Source organism: Haemaphysalis longicornis, unplaced genomic scaffold (assembly GCF_048455015.1).
Source record: "Haemaphysalis longicornis isolate Haplotype H1 unplaced genomic scaffold, Haemaphysalis longicornis Haplotype H1 scaffold_10, whole genome shotgun sequence".
Lineage (NCBI taxonomy): Eukaryota > Metazoa > Arthropoda > Arachnida > Ixodida > Ixodidae > Haemaphysalis > Haemaphysalis longicornis.
Window position 1 is genome coordinate 41,568,072 of NW_027526204.1, and position 22,099 is coordinate 41,590,170.

At 48.2% G+C, this 22,099-nt stretch overlaps 1 protein-coding gene across 1 annotated transcript; it reads left to right on the forward strand.

The window, feature by feature from the left end:
• Nucleotides 1-11,725: 11,725 nt before the first annotated feature.
• On the forward strand, nucleotides 11,726-17,383 carry LOC144159800 (BAG family molecular chaperone regulator 2). The gene is made up of 3 exons (XM_077691483.1): nucleotides 11,726-11,891; nucleotides 13,631-13,802; nucleotides 17,161-17,383. The coding sequence occupies exons 1-3, from the start codon at nucleotides 11,726-11,728 to the stop codon at nucleotides 17,381-17,383; spliced, it is 561 nt and encodes a 186-aa protein (XP_077547609.1).
• Nucleotides 17,384-22,099: the final 4,716 nt, after the last annotated feature.

A 22,099-nucleotide genomic window follows, 5' to 3' on the forward strand; every position in this document is an offset into this window, starting at 1 on the left:
TAGTGTATGTTCTTTATCCCAAATGAAAGGGCGTCCCTCAAAATACCTTAAAGCTAAATGACCTTGCTGATAACGCCCTATAACTTTTTAAATCGAAATATTTATATCTACGAGCCGTACGCGTCCTCCCAAAAACAATGCTGGCAACCATGACATACAGTAGCGCGGCAACATACATTTGTCTGCATGCGAGATGAAAAGCGGTATTTAAAAACTTGTCCGCAGCTAAAAAATTGTGAATTGCAGGCTTTCTTATTCCTTTATGTGTATTTCTAATCACTATTCTATTTTCTACGAAGGCGCCATCTGTTGGGTTGTACGATAGGTAAAATTCTGGCTTCATGTTGGGTGGGTCGACAGTTCAATTATCCCGGGGCCATTTGTTTTTTTGTTTTTTTTTTTTTTGAAGCTGCCGTTGGCGTATTTGGAAACTGAAAACAAATATTTCCGCTGAAGAAACTCCCCTGACTCAGAATCGTCAAAGCTCCTTCACTGGGTCCGTTTTCTGATCGCTGCCGTTGATTCTCGGCATGGAGTTTCAGTTAGCCACACTGAGAGCCAATTGTGTTAAAAGGTTTTCAATAAGTGAGCAAACGTTTCAGCAGCTTCAGTAGCTGCAAGGTTTGCAGTTCACGTGAGCGGGACACATATTGTAGTGTGAAGTTTCAACACTACGAACCGCCACCTTTCAGATTTTGGATACTTTATTGCCAAATTAAAATTACCTGCGCCAATTTGTTTATAAATTGTTTGTATATAGTGTATATAAATATAAATGGTTACCCGACTACAAAAAATGCTGACTTTCATATGAACTAGAGAACATATACGCCACAAAAATCGGTGGTCCGTCCCTTTAAGACGTCCACGGTCTGATACCATACGGACTTAAGTAACTGTACCTTACCTCTCTACACCGCTGGCCACTTGTCTTCCCTCTCATTACATCTTGTCGCCACCACCCCTTCAACACGTTCAGTACCCAAAAAACCGAGCTCTTCACCCACTGAAAGTTCGAACCAAGATAGCTTTAGCATTAACCCTGGGTGATATCAAGTGGAATCCCGTGGTAACCATTCCTCCCCTGAATATCGCACAGCAGCTCAAGAATGGCTTTGGAGTGAGACCAACCTACCCATTGTTCAGGAGAAGTATCCATTCGATGAAATTCGCTCGTTGAAAATTTTCAAAATGTTTTGTCGTAGTGGGTGACGTTAGCTGATGCAGCTTGAGTGAATTGGCTGTGAGGAACTAAGGAATTGCTGGGTGAGCATGTCGCAATTATTATGTAATAAAATATGCTGCAAATCAACATTGATTTGCAGGATGGAAGAACAGTACAGAAGACATACTCCGGTAAGCTGGCTGTGCTACTTCCGCTATACATACAGGGTGTTGCAACAATAAATTATTACCTTTAACAATTTCACTGGTTCAAACACATTTCTTGGCTTTCCAATTTTGTACGAAGGCCTCGATTTGTGGTTTAATTTGTTAAACACCAAAAACGGCCACAGCACTTACCTGCCTATGTAGAAATAGAATAAAAACGGCTTTCGCCTGGGGAGCAGCTAGCCGGCCATGAGGAAACAAGGCCCGGTTTAGAACGGTGGTGCCACCTGGTGTACCTAAAATGCACGCATCATGTGGGGACATACCACGTGGTGACATACCACGCGGTGGGTGCATTTTACACAGAGCAACAGTGATGGAGTAAAGATTGTGGCGACCGCAGCGAAGAAGAAGCAAATCAGCTGCAATCGTGGACTCAAACAGCCTTAATGGTCGTGAAGGTTGCGTACAGCTTCGCTACCTTCAAGTCTTACGCGTTAGTGTGAGCTATACCTTCATTTTTTATGGCTTTGTACCACAACAAACATAGTAAACTTCTAATCTAATGCATTTTATGCACACCGTAAAAACCTAATTTACAGATTCGCTTTTGAAGAACGACATAGACACATTGAGGACCAGAGATAGCCGGCCAGGGTGTTGCGGTATCTACATGAAAAGCATGGACACACACCATGCGACATATGGCAACGGAGTGCAAAGGCATACGTCTTGTGCTCAGTGAGGGACACGTCCCGCTTCCAGAAGCCCTTGGCTTTAAGGTTAACGGAAAAGCGAATTGGAAAGTTTTAGAGGTTTGTAAAAAAGAAGGTTAGAATTTCGGAGGGAAAAGAGGAGAGAAGAAGCTAGAAAGACATCTGAACTAAGGAGTCAGACTGGCCCAAAAATACCATAAAGGTGTTTTTTTTTTAAGTGCAGAGCACTTTAGGCGCTCGACTTGTCGTCCTAGCTCGCTCGCAGGAACCAAGCACATTGCCACGGTGTTACAGTGTCGCCTGTCACAGTCCCTTCGCCGCGGCGTAACCCAGGGGCTTCGAAAGCCGAGCAGCTAAAGTTCAGCTGGTCATTCTTAGCTTCCCTGGTTGTCTAGCATTAGCTGATTATCATGCTTACTGCTGCTTATCATCCAATCCAAATCTAATCCAATCCAAAACCTATCCAATCCAAGCCAAGCCAGGCCAGGCCAGACCGAACCAAGCTAAGCCAAGCCAATCCAATGCAATCCAAAACTCCCGCTGGCGCAGTTTCAGGCAGGGGGTGCGCGAGCACTGCGAAGGCGGGAAGTGGCAGTAAGCGGATAACGGCGGTACAGCCCGTTGTGGCGAATCACTGCTCTGCACTTCCGACAGCTTTCACATCGGGTGGAAGGGCGTTAATTTTTTTTAATGGCGTGGTGACTTACCGTGGCGTTACGACTAGGGTCGCTGTGCAACGCCCCCCCCCCCCCCCCTCCCCCGGCAGAAAGAGGAAGCCGCTCAGCACCGTCATCATCACCGTCATCATAATCATCATCAACGCCGCGGTGGCTGCCGGTTGGGGAAGCTGTTTCGATGCGCTCTGAGGTACCCGCGTGGGCATCGTAATTTTTTAAATTATCCGATGATTACTGAGCGTCGCAGAATAATCGCCATTTCTAAAGTAGACACAGCGCTCTATTTATTTTCCGCTTACCGCCAGTTTGCAGCATGCAGTTCATTGAAAACGGCCCGCACTGGGCGGTTCATATCCTCAACAACTTTTCAAGGATTGTACGTGGAATGTTAAGCGCGTCATGGTGTTATGTTTACAAGAACCATGACGAACCGTTTTTGTTGATGTTTCAAAAAGCGTGATAATCACAAAATGAACAGCAAGGGACACAGCCTATTGTGATTAACGGGAGATAAAAATCACAAAATGTTAGATACTGCGGCCCACAATTCTGACTGTGTGTTTTACAACGGTGACTGAATTTTTCCACTCCTTCAATTATTCGTGTTTTTTTTTTTGTTAATTCCGCAAACGGCCCCTAGGGCTCTTTCTTTGTAACATCTCTGTCTAACTAACCGATATTAGTACGCAAGATATTAGAGGTCAATTGCTGCAAAAAATTAACGGGTAAAAATTAGACAACATTCAAAGGGGTAATCCATGGTTGCAAAAAATTAGGTACAGTATTACCTCTTAAAAGGCCTTCCGGGGGCGTTCGAAGGGATTGTTCATCGCGTGGCGCATTGTATTTGTACTGGGCGCACTGTTGAGTAAGTAGTCAACTCTCAAATGAAAGTTTCCATGTAGCGTAGGTATAGGAGGAGGAGGAGTACAACTTTCATTGAGATTCGATAAGTCCTGTGGGTGGAGCCCTCAGTCAAGGGTACCATAAGAGCAACCCGCCGTCTTCGCCCGTTCGATCAACTGCAGCTGTCTACTGGGGAAAAGGCTAGTGAGTTCTGCCTCCCACTGCTCTCGGGGCGGGTTTTGGATAGCGTCGATGTGGGGGTTATTTTTACATTCCCATACCATGTCGTAAAGCGTGGCAGGGACGCTACAGTGTCTGCACAGGGGATCATAGAGGGTTGGGTGTATAGCGTGCAGCCTCTTAGGGTGGGGGTACGTGTTCGTCTGGACTTGACGAAGACCAGTCTGCTGGGGCCTGTTTAATTGGTCAGAAACCGGAGGTATTGCATTCGGCCCAGCCGGTAATGCTCTGCGATGTCCTTGTACGTGAGAAGGGGGTATATTGTCCTTTCCTCTTCTTCTATCGGTGCTCGGCTGACCAAATCTCGAGCGAAGGCTTGCGGCGCCTAGATTCCGCAGAGAGAAGAGTTGGCTGGAGTCCAGATTATTCTTATGTTTCTCCGAGGTGGGCGTTGAAGGATGATTCCGAGAGCAATCGTGGAAATTCTTCCTGCCGCATAATTTCCTTGTGACGCTTGGCAGCGAGTGATGATGGTAAATGCTCGGGTTTGGGCGCGTGTATGCGTTTCCTAGTCAGTACAGCAGCCGTCACCGGAGCTTGCTTATGGGGGTTATATCCCAGCAAAAACGTACCTAAAGCATACAAAACCACCAGAACTAAAATGACCGCCAAAATAGACCTGCAATGGTTGAAACCCATGTTGTAGAAAAATAGTCAACAGAAATAGCCGCAAACCACCTAAAAGGGTACAACTCGCAAAAACGTGCAAGAAGCAGTAGTAAAACTGACCAAAAGGCAACGAAAATCCCCAAAATATGATTTATAATGCATAAAAATGTCATAAATAAATTATATGCGTGATAACAAATGTTAATATTCAAATATGACAAACCCTTAAAAAAAGCGGTAATGGGAGTAGAACCCGGGTTAGGATGTTTGCCTCGCTGGATCGGAACTACTACACTGTGAGACCAAGCGGTTCTGAGCGATTAAATTGAGGGCCACATGCACGTGGACATAGCTTCAATTTGCCCCTTGATGGCGCCATGCGTCGCTTGGCTGTGCTGATTAGGAAACGTCTATACGCTTCCGGGCGATTGCTAGGGCGATTGCCGTCTCTTCTGCTTGTAGCGTCGTTGCCTTAGTTATGTTAAGCTAGTCAGGAGGAACTGTGGTGTGGCGATTACTGCAGTTTTCGCTTTATACCGGGTGTAGTCTGTAGCGTCAGTGTATACCACTTCCTCTGATTTTCCCTATGACGTTGAAGAGCTTCTGCCCTATCCGCTCTTCGTTCTTGGTGGTGTTTTGGATGCATGTTCCTCAGTCTTGTCCGGATTTCTAGAGGGAACATGCTCGCATCTTCCGTCTCCGTGAATGTTTTAAACTCTAGAGAGTCCAGAACTGATCGACCGGTGCTCGTGAGGCCGAGCCCTACTTGCTGGGCCGTGAGATGGGATTCGACGATTTCTTCTGTGGTGTTGTGTATCCGGTAAGAGCAGTGGGAGGGAGAATTGAGGCCCAGCCCGCCCAGTGCTGCCGTGTCACCTCTTTCTTCGATGGCGGTGGCAAGTTTCCAGTTCGGGATCTGCCAGGTTCCGAACGGGTACTGCCTAAGGGTCTCCTGCTTGCGCTCCTTGATTTCGCGGTGGTGTCGAGGTGTTATAGGTATACAGTTAAACCTGGATATAACGAAATTGACAAATATTCCCAATTTCTTGTTACATTCAGGTTTTCGTTACGTGCAGGTTTTGTGCTTAAGATTAAACGTGAGTGAAGCAGAAACGAAACCCAATCGAGTGCTAAGCACCATTGACGGTGAACTCATCCTTCATGGATTCATTCCACACTGAAAACTGCGTTATTTGCGCCCCAGCGGCTTTCCCACGACCTTCGCCACTACAGGAACCTCCAAAGAGTCAAGGGCATTTACTCCGCTTTCACAAACGTAACTTAACTATCACTTTTGCCTTTTGACATTTTTTAATACCTTAACGCGTTTTAAGGACCGAACTGACGCTGAAAGGGCACCTTTCCGTGGATTTGATGAACTTGATGCCGTTTTGCGCACTCAAAATTGGTGAAAGGCGGCTAGCTGGGATAATGCACTGGGCGGCGAAGTTGTTCTTTCTCGCCGGCGGAGACCACATTTAAAATTGCGAGACATTTAAACTGGAAATGCACGGTAGTATGCGGTGCGGGCGAGATTAGCTAAATTACTGTATTTGTCCAGCCGCTTTTTTATAAAAGGGGCAAAAACAGTAGCGAATTCATAACATCGAGGTTGACCGCAGCAACGTCTTCTTTACAAAGAGGCAGCAAACCCATGGGCTTCAATGGGGCTGGCAATGGGCAGTTGAAAAACTTCATTAAATCCAGGAATTCGTTACATAGGGTTTCGTTACATCCAGGTTTAACGGTAAATATTTTTACAGTTGGTTCACCAGTACGTCCTCACAAGAAGAAACCTTTGTGGGAAAGATAAGGAAGAGGACAAGGAGGAGGAGGTGGTGGAGGAGGAGGAGGAAAAGTTTTATTGAACAGCAGATCTAGTTAGTGGGCGGGGTCGTAAGGAGGTTCTTGTGACATCTTCGGTATGTTCACCAGAGATCTGTTGACATCACCAGTCCAGTTTGCACGCAGTGACCTCAGTAGCTGTGTTATGTATACCTTACATATTTAATGGCTGGATATGCGTTCCCGCTGTTGGTGCAGTGCGAGGCGTGGAAACACAGCGTCACACAAACAAAGCCTGCAAATTTTCCTTCCGTGCTCGATGTGCGGGTTTCTAGAAATTTCTCTGTAAAGTGGCGTACTAGTTTGCACAGCCGGACAGCTAGCGCATGCGGCTAGGTAAGCCCGCCATTGTGAAGGACACATGAACTGAAACCCCCGCCAGTAGATGTTCCCTTTCAATCGCACCTTGCATTTAGCGCACGTCATTAAAGGTGTTGTGCCACCAAATTTTAAGTCTGTAAAAAGCCTGCTGTAGGCTTCCTCTGCATGCAACGACCCTCAACACGAAGTGCTGGGTACAGCAAGCGCTTAATATATATTTTAATTCGCTTCTAAAAATTACCTAAATGCTCTTCTGGAAATCGGGACCCATCGCTAGCGCCACTATCCATGACGTCAGTGAATTGCCAGCGCAGCAAAGTTTGTGACGTCATACAACGCTAGCTACTCGAGCGACGTGAACGTGAACTCCAGTTAGCACAGTTTGTTTGGTCGCTTGGTCGTATCGACACACTATACCCTGTTCTGTGACTATACCGATACGACGGCGACGACGACGCGCGGGCAACTGCCGAATCGGGCAACTGCCGAATTGCCAGACCGCGTTGTCACACCACGCCGACGGCGACACAAACACGTCGGCCGATGGAAAGTCGCCGTAGTGTGACTGACTCGCCGACCGAAGACGCGAACAAAACCGGTCGCCTGACTGGTCGCACGACGCGTCGTCAATCGACCGAGAAGCGAAAACTGCGCCCCGACAACATTCGTGCCGCAATGAACGCGGCTGTATTTTGTTATTTTCTGGAGGGTAATAAACTCAGTAAGTTCCATGAAGCCCATACAACTCAACACTAGCGCTAATGCGATCCGTATTTTGGCGTTCGACGCTTCGGCCGTGCTCTTCGGCGACGCCGCTACCCCGGAATGCGTGTGCGATCGGCTCGCCTGTAGAAAATATAAGGTCAGTTTCGTGCAGAAGAACAGTTACGTAGGGTAATTTGGGTAATAAGAGATTAGTATCGGCAAAGGTTTTTAACGTAAAACGTAAAACCAAAGTACGGCAAGCACTATCCCTTCAGTGCAAAATCGCAGTCGCAGCCGGGCACACTTATTTTTGCGAGCGCTTTCGCAGAAGAGCAGAGTTGATGGCGATAAGCTGTCGCGGGGGCTTCGCGGAACCTTGCTGCGCAAGCGCTATTTAAAAAATGTGAGTTTGCAAGCCAGGAATTCTGTAAACTAGCTAGTAAACACCGACGTACGACTCCAAGGATGGGCCTCCATCTAGTACACCGGCTATATCGAGGAGTGGAATCGTTTGTTCGCTGGCCAAGTGGTCTCGCGCGTTCCGCCCATCCGGTCAACGTTGCCGGTTCGATTCGCGGCGGGGGCAGCTTTTTTTTTTTTTTTTGAGCGTTTTTTTAGCATTTTTATGGTTTGCAAATCCATGGTTTTCATTTGTCTGCATCCGAGGATGCAGACAAAGAATCCGCGTCGGAGCTGTCGCGGCTTGACGTGACGAGTCGGCGTGTTTACTTCCGTGGTGAAGCACGTATGTGGGGGAGCAGACGCCGCAGTAAAGTCGCAACGTACCGCAGCGCCGCATGGTAGACACGCGTGGCAGAGCGTCCGCGCAACCATAGCCTCCTATATAACCTACTAAAGGAGGCTATGGCGCAACGCTGTGACGTCACTGCTTGAATCGGCGCCCAGAAACCGAAACCGAATCCTGTTCACATGAATCGTGCGATAATAAATTCTTTACTCAGAATATGTGCATGTGAGAGCATGTATCATGCTTTCTAATGAAATATAAAACGTTTGCAACAAAGAATGCACAAGCAACAAATTTGGTGGCACAACACCTTTAACAATCTTCGGCAGAAAAGTATGCTTCTCAACCTGATATTTTTGTTCCTAGTCAGCATCACCGATCACGATAATATGGTGAAATATAAAACTAAAAATATATAGTATAAAACGACGAAAAGCAAAGCAGTCGCGAGTGCTTCGACAAATAAGAGACTTATTAATGTTTAGCGACTAATATACCCCCTGACGAACACGTGGTCAATCCCACCGCCAAGATTGCCGAGTGGTGGTGGTGCTGGAGACACGTTTTTATTTGAGCCGACAAATATAAATAAAATAAAGTGGGTGTCCTTCCTCTTCTCATTTAAGAAATCCTCGAGCGACTGCTGCTGCTCTAGCCCGGAAGATCAGGTGTTCCTTAGTCCCGAGGGGAGAGCTGGTCAGCCCGCACTACCACTGCTCCGCGGTGGGGGAAGGGAGGGGTTTGGGTGGTTGGCGCATGCCCATACAAGATGGTAATACCCCTGTTACACAGCTAATCTAACGCAATTCCAAGTGAATGACATTAGCTGTCAATGGCATTCGGTTTGGCCCAATATTCTTGCACCGTGGTTTGGCCGTGCGGGTCTAGACGGCGAAACATTTGATAATGACAGCGGTGAAGATTAGCGAGCGCGCCAAACAGCTAAATTATATTTCAAGGGCATCTGGATCGTTTTCATATATAATATTTTTTTAAACATAACAGAGTATTATTTTTAACAAAAATAACAAAATCGCAAGCTTAGTTGACATCGGTAGATATCACAAGCCGAGGCAAGTCCGCGAAAAATCTGTATTAGGGCAACGCGCGCCCTGAGAACGAGAACTTCTTTGTTAGTACCTGTTTGTCTTTCTTTATTTGAAAAACAAGATGAAGGGGAAAATGTAAGTTTACTGACAGTTTTTTAGAAACAGTATTCTTTAATTTGTTAGTGAACTTCCTTCTTTGGTGGTGCGCCACAGCTGTCGAGGCTATCTATTTGGCTGCTGAATGAGCTCCCGAACCCCAGTTGCCGCTGAATGTCATTCGCTTCAAACGTCATTCGGTATTCTCGGGTAGCGCCTAGTTAGTGGCATTTAGCCCGAATGACATTTTCTCTAAGAGTCATTATATCTGTCGTGTGACGCGGGTATAAATCATATTGTGGGTATAGCAGGTAGGGCAGTTGTAAGTGTATGTAGTGGGGGATATATAATGAAGAATACGGGTGTTAAAATATGTTTGCGTCCGGAGTTTGAGCCATAGTCGGGTGTTGCGAGTGTTGAGGGAGGGCTGAGGGCATGGGAAATGGCGTCGCCTTTGATGGAATTTGTGTAGTATATCGGTGTAACTACTGGGAATAGGAAGGTTGCAGGGTGGTGCTGCCAAATCGCCCGCCCCCGATAGGAATGCCCGGAGAAGGTTATCGCGGCCAGCGGCGTGCGCCGCCTCATTCCCTGGGAGTGAGGCATGACCTGGGGTCCACACTGGCAGGGTCTTGATTATCTGGAGAAGCTTGAGGGCGGGAGATGAAATGCATCCGGTCAGAAAGTTCCGGCAAGCTTGCTGTGAGTCGGTAAGGATGTTTACATAGCCGGTAGGCGCTGTGGTGGCGGCAAAGGCTGTGGCTGTCTCTTGGGCGGTAGGGGTGTTGGTGTAGGCAATGATGGCGGTTGTGAGCGTGGAGACTGGGTAATTGAGGCCAACCATTACATGGGCTCTTCGTTGCGAGTAGATTGTGACATCCGTGAATCGGATGTCGGGGTTGTTCGAGTATAGTTTCTCTGGGAGACGAACGTGTACTTGTCTTCGACCCACGCTGTAAGCATAGGGTGCATCTGGCGCGGAATTGGTGAGACTTTGATGTGACTGCGGATTTCGGGGGACATTGGTTGTGGTACGTCCAGTGAAGTTGGAACGGAACGACTGGAGTAACTTCCCGCCTATGAAGACTACTGTTCTGGGGTCAACACGCAAGTTCCCGCAATTAAATACCGGAAGCAGCTGAAGGCCAACGCCACCTGATCGCGGTTAAAAAATCTCGTTAACAGGTACCTTAATCTCGAAATTTGTAAATCAATTTCTCTACCTAGTAAGAATTTATGTGTGTCTTTTTGGGGTTTGCCAGGTGTGTTTGTCAGCTTGGTAACTGTGTATATGAGAAAATAAAATTTGTGCAAAATTTTATAGTTGCCCAACTTCACTGAAAAACTACGTATAAACGACAGTGACCGCCAACTTTATGATGACGATTGTTTCGCGGGTCTTCTCGGTGGGGGACTCCGTCCGAGCCATGGTTTTCGTGTTTGATGTCTTCAGTTTACGTGAAAAAGTCAACCTCGAACCACGCGGGCCTCTCGTCGCCACTTGAAACAAAACACAGTCCCTCATTTTCTACCCAGCTATGTCGTGAAGGTCGTACCATCTGGCAGCGCTTTTTTTTTGCGCAATTGTTGACACATAATTTCGAATTTCTGAGCCGTAGCCACACAGCGAGACAGCTTGAGTTTAAGCAGCTGAACCACATCAGTCGAGTTTCAAGAAATAGTCATCTTATCTGCTAGGAATGCTGAAACAAAAAAAAAACAATTACCAGGCAGCCCGATGTGCACATTATATTTCCGGCCCCGTCAGTGTTGTGGCTATAGATGGCCGAGTTGTCTGAAGCACTGGGTGCATTGTTTCGCAATCAGCAAGTTTGAATCGTCGATAGGACTTGTCGTGGTTCAAGAAGCCGGAAGGGCTCAAGTGGTCCTGGAATGGGGATTCTCCCAAGGGCTTACTGCTTGAGAAACCCGTTCATTCCTCCTCCTCTTCATTTCCTGCTGCCTCCTTCAAGTGTTTCTTTTTAACACGAAAGTGTTTTATTCCCGGATACACGGAGATTTTGGTGACGTCATATCCGTCACAGAAATGACGCCAGTAAAACGAAGCAAGCGGCCTATAAAGGGTGCACCCCTGCACACAGAGTCTTCTAGCGGGGAAGCATCCTTTAGTACTTAACAGTACGTTATACTTAGGGTTGTTCGTTTTCGAGTTTTATATTTTAACACCAAAGTGTTTTAGGCCGCGATACCCAGAGATTTCACTGGCGTCATATTCGTCACTGAAGTGACACCAGTAAACCTTTGCTGAAGTGACCGGGCAGCAGGACGTCACTCTCCAAGCACACCCACAACACAGCCACCGACCCGCATATCATGTTCAGCTGCAGATTTCGCTGCACATTTCACTTCCGTGTTTTACCGATTCTTGTGACAGAGGAATCAACCATAGTTTTTTCAGTTATTTCGCTGTGTCCTTTCTGAATGTTGGCCCAATTTCTCGGCCGGTTTCTCTGATGGGTATGGCCCAATGGTGGTCATCATCACCACCGCACTCGTCCTTACCGCCAAATCGGGGTTGACATGGCTGCCCTGACGGCCGACCGGCTGGTCAACATGCTCGACCAGGTCGAGCTGCGCGTCGAGATGCTGCGCGAGCACGCCTCGGCTCTCGAGAAAGAGCGCAAAGTGCTCACGGACACCCTCAACGCGGTCGCCAACAGCCAAGAGCTCGCCAGTCTGCCGACAGGTATGTCTTTGGACGCCCATTCCGTGTGTATGTTGGTTGCAACCGCCACTATTTACATTTATATTATCACTAATTAGTTAACGCCACCTATTCTAACAGTAATGGAAATGATTAGTTGTAAATTATACCTATGGTTTGAAGTAGGACATGCAGAACGAAGAAAAGGGACAGAGATGCAGGCGTATCGCGAATCGTCGGATGTCCCAGAAGATTGCTTTTTTGCATTTGTGTACAAATTTTGTCACCAGATCTGGTGACGTCTGAGCCAACATACTTGCTTTGTTCTCTCAAATCAGTCTTGAGTGGTGGACTGAGGTCGTTAATGAAGCGCCACGCCTGGAATACAATACGACAAATCTCTATGCGCCAATCAAGGAATTGTTTCGCATCAAGCATCATCTCAGATTATTTGAGATGACTTCGGGCATTTTATGCTGGAGACCTAGAACCTGAAGATAGTTCCACGGCAGGACTATCACGTTTTGAATCATTCGCCCCCTAAAAATTCGTGACTGCGATGAGCCGAGCTTTACTTGATAGATTTTATGATAGAAGTCACAAAACAGAGGGAAGCATAGTTGAATCAATAATAGCGAAAGCCGTGACCCAGCAATGTTTTATTAATGTTTCTTTATGGCCTGTTTCAACTGTGACACTAAAGTTCTCAGTAACTCGGGTGATGAGTTGGGCCGCCCCAGTAGAGTTCTGTGCGCGGATCAGGAAATCTTGCGATTGCCGCGAGAGGCGTAGCACAAGAACTCCGTGGAACTGTTGCTGGTTGACAGCGGAAAAACCACAGGCGTGTGAAGGTATTGCGAAAGTTAACTGGTTTGCGGAACTCATCTTGGAGCTTTATATTATAAAAAATTAAAGCCGTTCCACTCAATGTGAAAGCTGTCGGAAGTGCAGACCAGTGATTCGCCATAATGGTCTGTACCGCCGTTATCCGCTTACTGCTACCACCCCATGCAATTAAAATAAATTTCCCGCCTTCGCAGTGCTCGCGCGCACCCTGCCTGAAACTGCGCCAGAGGGAGTTCTGTTCTCTTTGTGCTTGTCTCCCCGCACGTGCCGGCGTTGCACTGCCGCATATTCCGTTTACTGTCGTAAAAACTAACTCAATGGGCGTCCTTAACTAAAGGAACGCGGGCGCTGCCGGTTAATTACGTATATTTTTCCTCCAATGCACCTATAGTTTTCTTTGCGCTAAACAACGGGAAGTTGGATGGCAGGCGCCAGCGTTTCACGAGTTTTCCAACGCTAATGACTATATAAACCGCTTGGCTTTCGAAGCCTCTGGGGTACGCCGCGAACAACAGCGTTACCCCGCAGCACCAGTCGTTGCCGACCCTCTTTGTGGCGACGCGCAGGACACTCCAGGCGACCATAGTGTAGCGTCCAGGCAGCTGACGCAGTGAATGGCGGCATTATCTTTTCCCACTTTCCCCTTCCCTACCAATCCCCTACCGACCCATCTATCCATGGCAGCGCTAAAGCGCAAGAAAATGGAATAAACGTGTCTTCAATCAATCAATCAGCGTTACCCCGGGACGCCGCCTTGGTGCTCTATATGAGTGCCGTAAGTGCTCTGCACTTAAAACGTGCATAAATGGGGAAACTGTGCCCCACAGTTGTCCGACAAGAGCCGAGGGTGCCGAGCAGCTGAGTAGACAAGAGCGGACAAAAGTGGGGTCGGATATTCCAATAAGTGGGCTACTTCCAACCGGGCCTTCTCGCAGACCGACGCGAAGAGATGGGCCTGACGGTGGAGCGTCTTCAGCTGCGCGTCAAGGCCGTCGAGGTGTCGGTGAGCACCCCGCGCAGCTCCGAGCAGGAGGCCGCGCTCGACCAGGTCGAGCAGTTCCTCACTACCCTGGTGCTCAGCATGACTACCGACCCGGACCGAGCCAGGTGAGGCCGGGAATGCAAGAGGCCCTCTTTCGCGGTCCCTTCAGCAGAGGTGTTTAGTGCGAGTGCGAGAGCTCAACTATGCAACATCTTTAAAGATGATAGTCTTTCTCGGGCTACTTAAACCCAGAAATTTTTGTCTGTATGTATGTCTGTGACTCGATTCAGCCTCCCGGCCAAAGTAAAAGAAGGCCTGCGCAATAGTCTTATATAGACACAGCTAAATCCACCCAAGTCTGGTGTAATGTTCGTACTTGTCAACATTGTTGAAGAAGAACAAGACATTACGCAAATTTAAGACAACAAATAATACAGAAGTGATATTTGCAGTGTTCCTTTATAAAAAATCATACATGCTTGATCTTTGCGAAAATAAATACTTCATCAACTGCAGAAAAAAAAACACTCCGCCGTCGCCTGCTGTCGCCCGCGCCACTATAGCTTCTGGCGCCATTTTAAGAAATCAACCGGCAACAGTTGCGAAAGGTTCCACTAGATAGGTTCCACGTTCTGCTTGGAACACACGTCGAATAGGGCAACGTGGTTCTGTCAACATTTAAGTAGGGCGCCTTGATTCACGCACGTCTCCGCCGTGCGGCAGCGTTGGCATCGAGACACCCGGCCTGGAGCAGTGGAACGCGGTAAATTTAAAATGATTTAAGCAAACCTTTGGCGGCTTTACCTTGGGAGGAGTGCGACGCACGAGGAACAACATGAGAGGTGAGCGGGAAAGTGAAGGTAGGTATTTACTTGGCAAAAGTAGATATTTTGTCGACATTTGCAACGAAAGGAGCAGATACGCGGCCAATTTTTCAAGGTCATTCATCGCGCCGCAAGGGACATTCAGCCGCCGGCGAGCAAGCTCTGTCTTTCTTATTGCTTCGCTCGCTCGGCGGCTTGCCGCTGCGGTACCACGTGACTATGCGAGAGTGATATGTCTGCTTCGCCTGCGTTCGATCGCTCAGCCCCGACTTGGCCGTTTGTGCCTGAACTTCAGCGCCCTTTTGCTTTGACTACTGTAGACGGCTGCTTCGCGGGCGCTTGGTCCCTCAGTCTCACCATCGATGGCACGCCGGTTGGGCGTGCCCTTAAAGGGGCCAGGAGGACAAAATACAAGTTTGTTTTATTCGAAAGATCTCCTGTTTTATAGTGCTCCTTATAGTACTCCCAGCGCTTGTCCGGCAGCAAATGATGCCTTATTCACGGAGAAATTAATCAATTTAGGGTAACATTTTGATTCTCCCGCCATATTGTGCATTTTCTGCATGTCAGCAATCGAGTCATAAGCGCGCCTATACAAACGAACTTGGCGCAGTGGCTAAGGCGTTGCGCTACTGAGCACGAGGTCGCGGGTTCGATTCCCGGCCGCGGCGGCCGCTTTTCTGATGGAGGCGAAAAGCAAAAACGCCCGTGTGTACGAGATTTCGGCGCACGATAAAGATCCCCAGGTGGTCAAAATTAATCCGGAGCCCTCCACTACGGCGCGCCTCATCGCCTGCGTTGCGTCGGCGAGTTAAACCTTACAATTAATCAAACTTGCACTGCGTGATTCGGCTGCAACGCTGCTTGCCGTCAGTCTTCCTCCCAGATGGCGCTCCCGTACTCATCCACGGACCGTTGCCTGCCGTTGCTTTGTTTTTTGACCGTATTTGCACCTGGATTGTTTTTGTTACTAGAAAGTAGTCGTTTCGTGAAACATGGAATATCCTGGACAAACGGGGTCACGTAAGACAACGTCGCTTACGTCAATCGGCCAGTGCGTGTAAGACAACTCGAAAGCCGCGGTCTGCTGTGCAGCTAAAACAAGCGTAGTGCACGCAGTACCAACAGCAGTACGCATCGCTACTTCTATGTTTGCGTCTGCTTTCGTAACTTACACTGCTTGTCCCATTATTCTTACTGATACAATAAGAATGTGCCCAAAATTTAGGTGCAAATCGCTTGTTCGGCAAGCTTATAAGCTCTGCCTAATCTGCATTTGCTTGTTCCGGCCTCCGCCAATAGCAGAGCTGGCTGGTATGACATCATAGGTTCTGTTGTGGGAAATGAGCTAGTGGCTCGCATGGCCATTCCCTTTTCCCCTAAATATACAGCTTATTTGAGCGATGTTTACGTTCAAATTGGTGTCAGCAGGATTCTAACGAGGCAATCTTTTGCATGGACCAAACTTGCATTTTGTCTTCATGGCCCCTTTAAATATGTTTCGCCACAGAGGCCCGTATCTTGCTCCTCCAATGGCAACAGGCGAAATGAAAGAACGTGGGGGTGATGGCTGTTTCCCTTTCGTGGAACGTGCTTCGAGGCACGGGAAAAACTTTCCCTGGCTATGCGCCAAGGAGTCTCACGCAGCCAATTCCGAATTTTAACTAGCGCAACTTGACGATGTTTGCTAACTCATCTGGCTTCCTCTACCAACCTCCAGCTTATTGTTCTCCAAAAATCGCGCTGCCAGAAACCTGAACGACGCTGAGCAGTAACGGCAGCTGCGGAGCGACCGCGATGTGATCATAGCCGTACATAAATGACTACGTTCTGTCCATTGCGCGCATTGTTCTAGGTTCGACGTGTCTAACTTAGCCAAAATTAATGCACGAAATGCTTTCTGTTACAGCAGGAGCGTGCAGTGCACCCTTTACGGAAGTCGGCAATTGAGACACTGATGTACAGTGACCGAGAAATCAGGCATTGCTCCGAAACATTGCTCCGACTCTCCCCCTCGGCTCCTCTCCTTTCAAAAGCGGGAATATAAGCGGTGGAGAGCACGGCGCCGGATCAGTCCATCGCTCGCTCTCGCACTTGACTTGACTTTGCTTAACGATACCTCCGTGCAAGATCTTCCGATGAAGACGTGATGGAAGCGACAGTCCCTACAGCGAGTGGACTGACGCAATCCAATACCAGCGTCAGTCCAAACACTCCCCCGTCATGCGTCGCATCACATCACGGTTCCCTCGCGGGAAGATGGGCGTAATTTTTGTCTTCCCTTTCTTCGTCCTGTCATTCGCGCTGTTTTTCTTAGTGTAACAATGTACCAACTGGCCCGTCAGCAAACCCACCTTGGAGATTTTTCCTAAATCTGGTCGCGGTACGACGAAACCCGCCGTGGTGGCTCAGTGGCTAATGCGCTGTGCAGCTGAGCCCAAGGACGCGGGTTCGACCCCAACCACCATGGGTGCTTTTCAGATGTAAGCAAAAAGCGAAAACGCCCGTGTGTCGAGATTTCAGTGCACGTGAAAGACCCACAGTTGGTGGAAGGCGATGCAGAGCCCTCCGATACGGCGCGCTGCATTGCCCAGGTGTATAGCTTCGGTGAGTTAAACCACCATAACTTGAGGTACGATGACCTGGCCTGCATACGCAGGGCCGTTTGCCGGTCGTACCTGTGCGCGTGCTCCACGGAGGCGTCGGGCCCTGCTGACCAGCGTTTCCAGGCCGCCATCCTGGGATGCACGGCCGACGACCAGAAGAAGGCGAGGCGGCGCCTCGAGACCATCCTGTCCGCGCTGCCGCCAAGCCGGCCACGTGCAAACTCGGAGGTGCCGCGGACATGCAAGCTGTCGCCCAAACCTGGGCACAAGCAGTGAAGCCGACCGCCAACGGCAAGACCAGCGCAAGGTGACGTTCGCACGTGTGCTGCCCAGTCTTTCTAAGTCTACTTAAACACGAAAATTATGATCTGTCTGTCTGTCTGTCTGTCTGTCTGTCTGTCTGTCTGTCTGTCTGTCTGTCTGTCTGGCTATCTGTCTGTCTGGCTATCTGTCTGTCTGTCTGTCTGTCTGTCCGGCCTGTCCCTACGTCTGTCTGTCTGTCTGTCTGTCTGTCTGTCTGTCTGTCTGTCTGCCTTCATGCCTGTCTGTCTGTCTGTCCGGCCTGTCCCTACGTCTGTCTGTCTGTCTGTCTGTCTGTCTGTCTGTCTGTCTGTCTGCCTTCATGCCTGTCTGTCTGTCTGTCTGTCTCTCTGTCTGTCTGTCTGTCTGTCTGTCTGTCTTTCTGTCTGTCTGTCCCTCGATTCAGCCGAAGAACGGCCAAAAGTCACTCGAATTCTTAAACGAGACGTCTATATAAGGAAAACTTTTTCCAAAAAGTTACCGCTATATCTGGTACCATATTTCTTACTGTCAACATTGCTAAGCGAAAACAAAACATAGAAAGAGAAGACGCAGTAGGCGTTGTAGTTTGCCCGCTCGGCCATGGCTCCGGACACGATGGTGGTGGCCGTGGTCGAGAAGGACAGCTGGAAGATGAAGCTGGAGAAGACCACGCCCATGTCGTCCGGTCCGGCGTCGAATACTTGACTTAGAGCATCAATACTTAACTGGTGCACTACTGCAGGCTGTTTTCTTTTAATTGAAAATAGTTGTGCTTATTGATATTTGCGAGAGCAAATATATAAATACGCGTTCAAAAAACATTTTCACCCAAAAAGACAAAAAAAAAAGCTCGCGCCCGGGCCTCCTCGTGGGGGTAAGCTTCGGCTTGTGGAGGGGGCTGTAGCGCGGCCGGCAAAGCACATGGAGTTCTGGACTGAGGACTCCAACTGCGGAATCCTGCATTCAAATTTTATCACTACTTAACAAGTTTGTCCTAGCCGTTGTGGGGGCATTGTTCCGAGTTCAACAGTAACAAAAGGTTCCAGTAGATGGGGCGAGCAGTGGCGCGCGGGAAATTTGAGTTGACTTTCGCCGACCTTCTTTGTGTTTATTGTGGGAGGATTGAGAGGAAGAGAGAGAGGGTGAGGCGTGGGCGAGAAAGAGAAGACAGGCATTTACGTGGGAGGGGTGGGACAACACCATCGCTTTCGACAATATTTGCAGAGAATGGAGCAGATACGCGGTCAATTTTTAATGCGTAGCATTCTTGGCCGAGTACACCCTCAGGACAGGGCCGTGTAACGCTCTGCATTTCCACAAAAATGGAGGTATCCCGGAAGTTCCACGTGTAATCGTTATAATACCGTAAATGGAGATAATTGGTTGATTGAAATTTCGAAAAACTAAAAAGTAAGAAAATATAAACTAATTACGAAAACTGGCTAACCGTGCAGCGCCCTGCATTTCCACAGTAATGCAGATTTCGGGAAAGTTGCTCCTGTAATCGTTATAGTAATAGCGTAAATGGGGATAATTGGTTGAACGAAATTTTGAAAAAGAAAAAAATAAGAGAAATATAACAGAATTACGAAAACTGGGAACCGTGTAACGCCCTTCATTCCCACAATATTGCAGATTTCTGGAAAGTTCCAGATGCAATCCTAACGGAAATGGAGATCATTGGTCGAAAGAAATTTTGAAAAAATTGAAAAATAAGAAAAATATTACAGAATTACGGAAAGTGTCAAAACGTATAACGCATGGCATTTCCACAATAATGCAGATATCATGAGAGTTCCACCTGCAATCGCTATAATGCGTAAATAGAAATAACTGGTTGCACTAAATTATGAAAAAATAAAAAAATAAGACAAATACAAAAAATTACGGAAAATGCCGAAACGTGTAACGCCCTGCATTTCCACAATAATGCAGATTTCGCGAATGTTCCACTTCGAATCGTTATAATAGCGTAAATGTAGATAATTGGTCGGACAGGGTTTAGAAAAACCAAAAACATTGACTGTAAAAACTCACACTCAAGACAAGCGGCATAAGAATTCTACGCATCAGTCGACAATTCTCTGAATTTCTGCAGGAGTTTTCCCCTCTCGACACGTGTGTTGTTTCCTTCTTTCTCCGTACTGCGAAGACCTGCTCCAACAGCAGCAGCGCCATTTTCCCAAAAACCGGTTTTGCAGAAGAGAGGCGGAATTCTCTCCAGAAGCGACTTCTTACGCAGTCTCTCCCCTTGACGCCGTTTCTGTAGCGCAAAGAGATTAGAAAATCGGCTTAAGGCAACCGTCCGTTGCCCTTTACGATGTCTTCCACTAAAAAATTATTGTTAGACAAGTTTGTATTCGGCTAAACAAGGCATAACGGCGCGCACAGTTTCGTAGGCTGTGCGTTATTGTAAGTCTTCGTCAACTTTTTTCGCGCTTTAATGTCTTGTTCCCTCGCTAGAGGGAGGGCTACGCACTAGTCGCCGCCAGGCTGGAGCCTGCGGCCAACCCGGTTCCCTACTCTCTCTCTCTCTCTCTCTCTCTCTCTCTCTCTCTATGCAGCATGCGCAGCGCTTGGTTTAGTGGCAAGAGCAAAAGACACAATAATGTCAGGTAGTGGGGGCTCCGGCAGCCTGGTAATATAGCCCTTAAATGCGCGCTTCCGCGATGATCTGCAAATTCAAAGCGGTCTTATAGAGACAGGCAGACAGACAGACAGACAGACAGACAGACAGACAGACAGACAGACAGTTCCCTTTTCGCCTTTCCGCCTATTGTCAAGCACTTCTCACAGAGGGCGACCCTGACTTTGCTCACAACTCATCAAAAACTGCAATAACGCAATTTGCAGGTGACGTCACGTGCTCGGTCGGCTCGCTTCGGGGTCGACGAATGCCGGTCGCTAAATTAGGAGCACCAGGTTGAAATTTCCTCCTTCGGCCACCGCGTTCGAGATGCCGGCGCCGGCAGCTGCATTTCGAAGCTGGTCTGCAGCGAGGCCCGTCGTGGTTTGACATGTTGATCTCTGGAATTTCAAATAAATTGCTGTCTCTCATTTAACCCTACACGCTTATCAATGTTGTCTTACTGCGTCTCGTGTGCATACAGCTCTAGCATTCGAAAAAAGAATACGTACACAGTAAACCATCTGCATAACGAAGTCCCCGACGCAGCGAACTGACTTTTATAAACGATACCTCGTAGAAACCAAGGAAAACTTGTACTCCGTACACCACTGCAGGGACCATTTAGCACTTCGAACTACGCGAGATTTCCAAGAAAAAGGTTCCGTTACAACGAGAGAGGACTGTTTCTGACAGCGAAAATGTTTAGCAAATCGATAGAGTTTGTGTCCGCAGTTAAATATGCCAAAAAAATGCCGAGTGCACGTGAGCGCGTGCCTCGCGATGACCGCCGGCAGTTTAAAAAATTAGCAGTGGCTTGGCTCGGCTACGCCAGGATACACGCAGCGTGAGCTAAGGTTCAACTGGTTATCCTTAGGTTTCCTGGTTGTCTAGGATTAGCTGATTGGCATGCTTACTGCTTCTAAAACAATTTCCAATCCAATCCAATCGCGGCGGCGGCGGCTCCAGCACGCCAGCTGTGCGCCGTGACACGTCACTGCTCCCTCGCGCATGCGCAGCACGGCTCTCCAGGAGCCACGCGAAACTGCTCAACCTCGGCCAGTGTAGCTCACGCTACAAAACCAAGAAAATGCCGAGCGCTCGTGTGTTCGTGCCTAGCGGCGACCGCCCCGCATCACGGCGTACGTTTGTCAAGCCAGGCATACCCACTTAGGGAGATTGGCCATGATTGGCAACAACAACAACAACAACAACAACAACAACAACAATAAACAACAACAACTAGTGCCCTTCCAATCTGTTAAGATGGATTACCTGCAAAGCTGCATCGAAACAGTGCATGAAACAAAGGACGTTTGTTTGTAATTTGCAATTGAGAATACTTCCGAGCCAATTGGATGATTGAAAGTAGGGAGGAGCCTAACTTTATGGCGCCATATATTACACAAAAGTCAGCGCACACGCGAGATATGCGACGCATTCTTCATTCATAGCAGAGTATCGTCATACACACACCATCGGTGGCCCTGCTCGATGAAGAAATGGCTTATTTGGCGAGACAGGAGAAAGTCATGTTTCACCTAAAGACGCGTCCATGTTTGGTGCGAGATTTCACAGCTGTTTTAGCTGTTTGCCGCGTGCCCAAAATGCGCACACAGATAGCCGTGCCGGTTTTTCCCCCCATAAATATTCTTTCTTTCCAAAAATAAACAGGTCTTATTCAGCACGCGTTGTGTAACACAGCAGCCCAATCCGCGCGACTGCTGAAGACACCGGACAGGTCGCATTGGGCCGTCTGTCATCCACGTGTAAACCTCGCACCATCACAATGGAAATGTCATCAGTAAGGGCATGAAATCAATAGCTGCCCGTGCATTCCCCCCCTCTGCTCCCAACCCGTGCACGCATAAACCGGCATCCGGTTATATGCGCGTGCTTAGAAGGGAAAGACACCGTCAAAAAAGTTGCTCTAAAAGCCCTTTAAGGTGAACAAGTACGATTGGGTCACGTTGGCGTTCCAAGTGGACCGGGCTGTCAGTGAACAGGGAGAAAATCACAGCTACTCCACGAGCTGTACCTTGAGGCGGCAAACCCGGCGGTAGCGGCTTTCTGTTGTTTTCGCG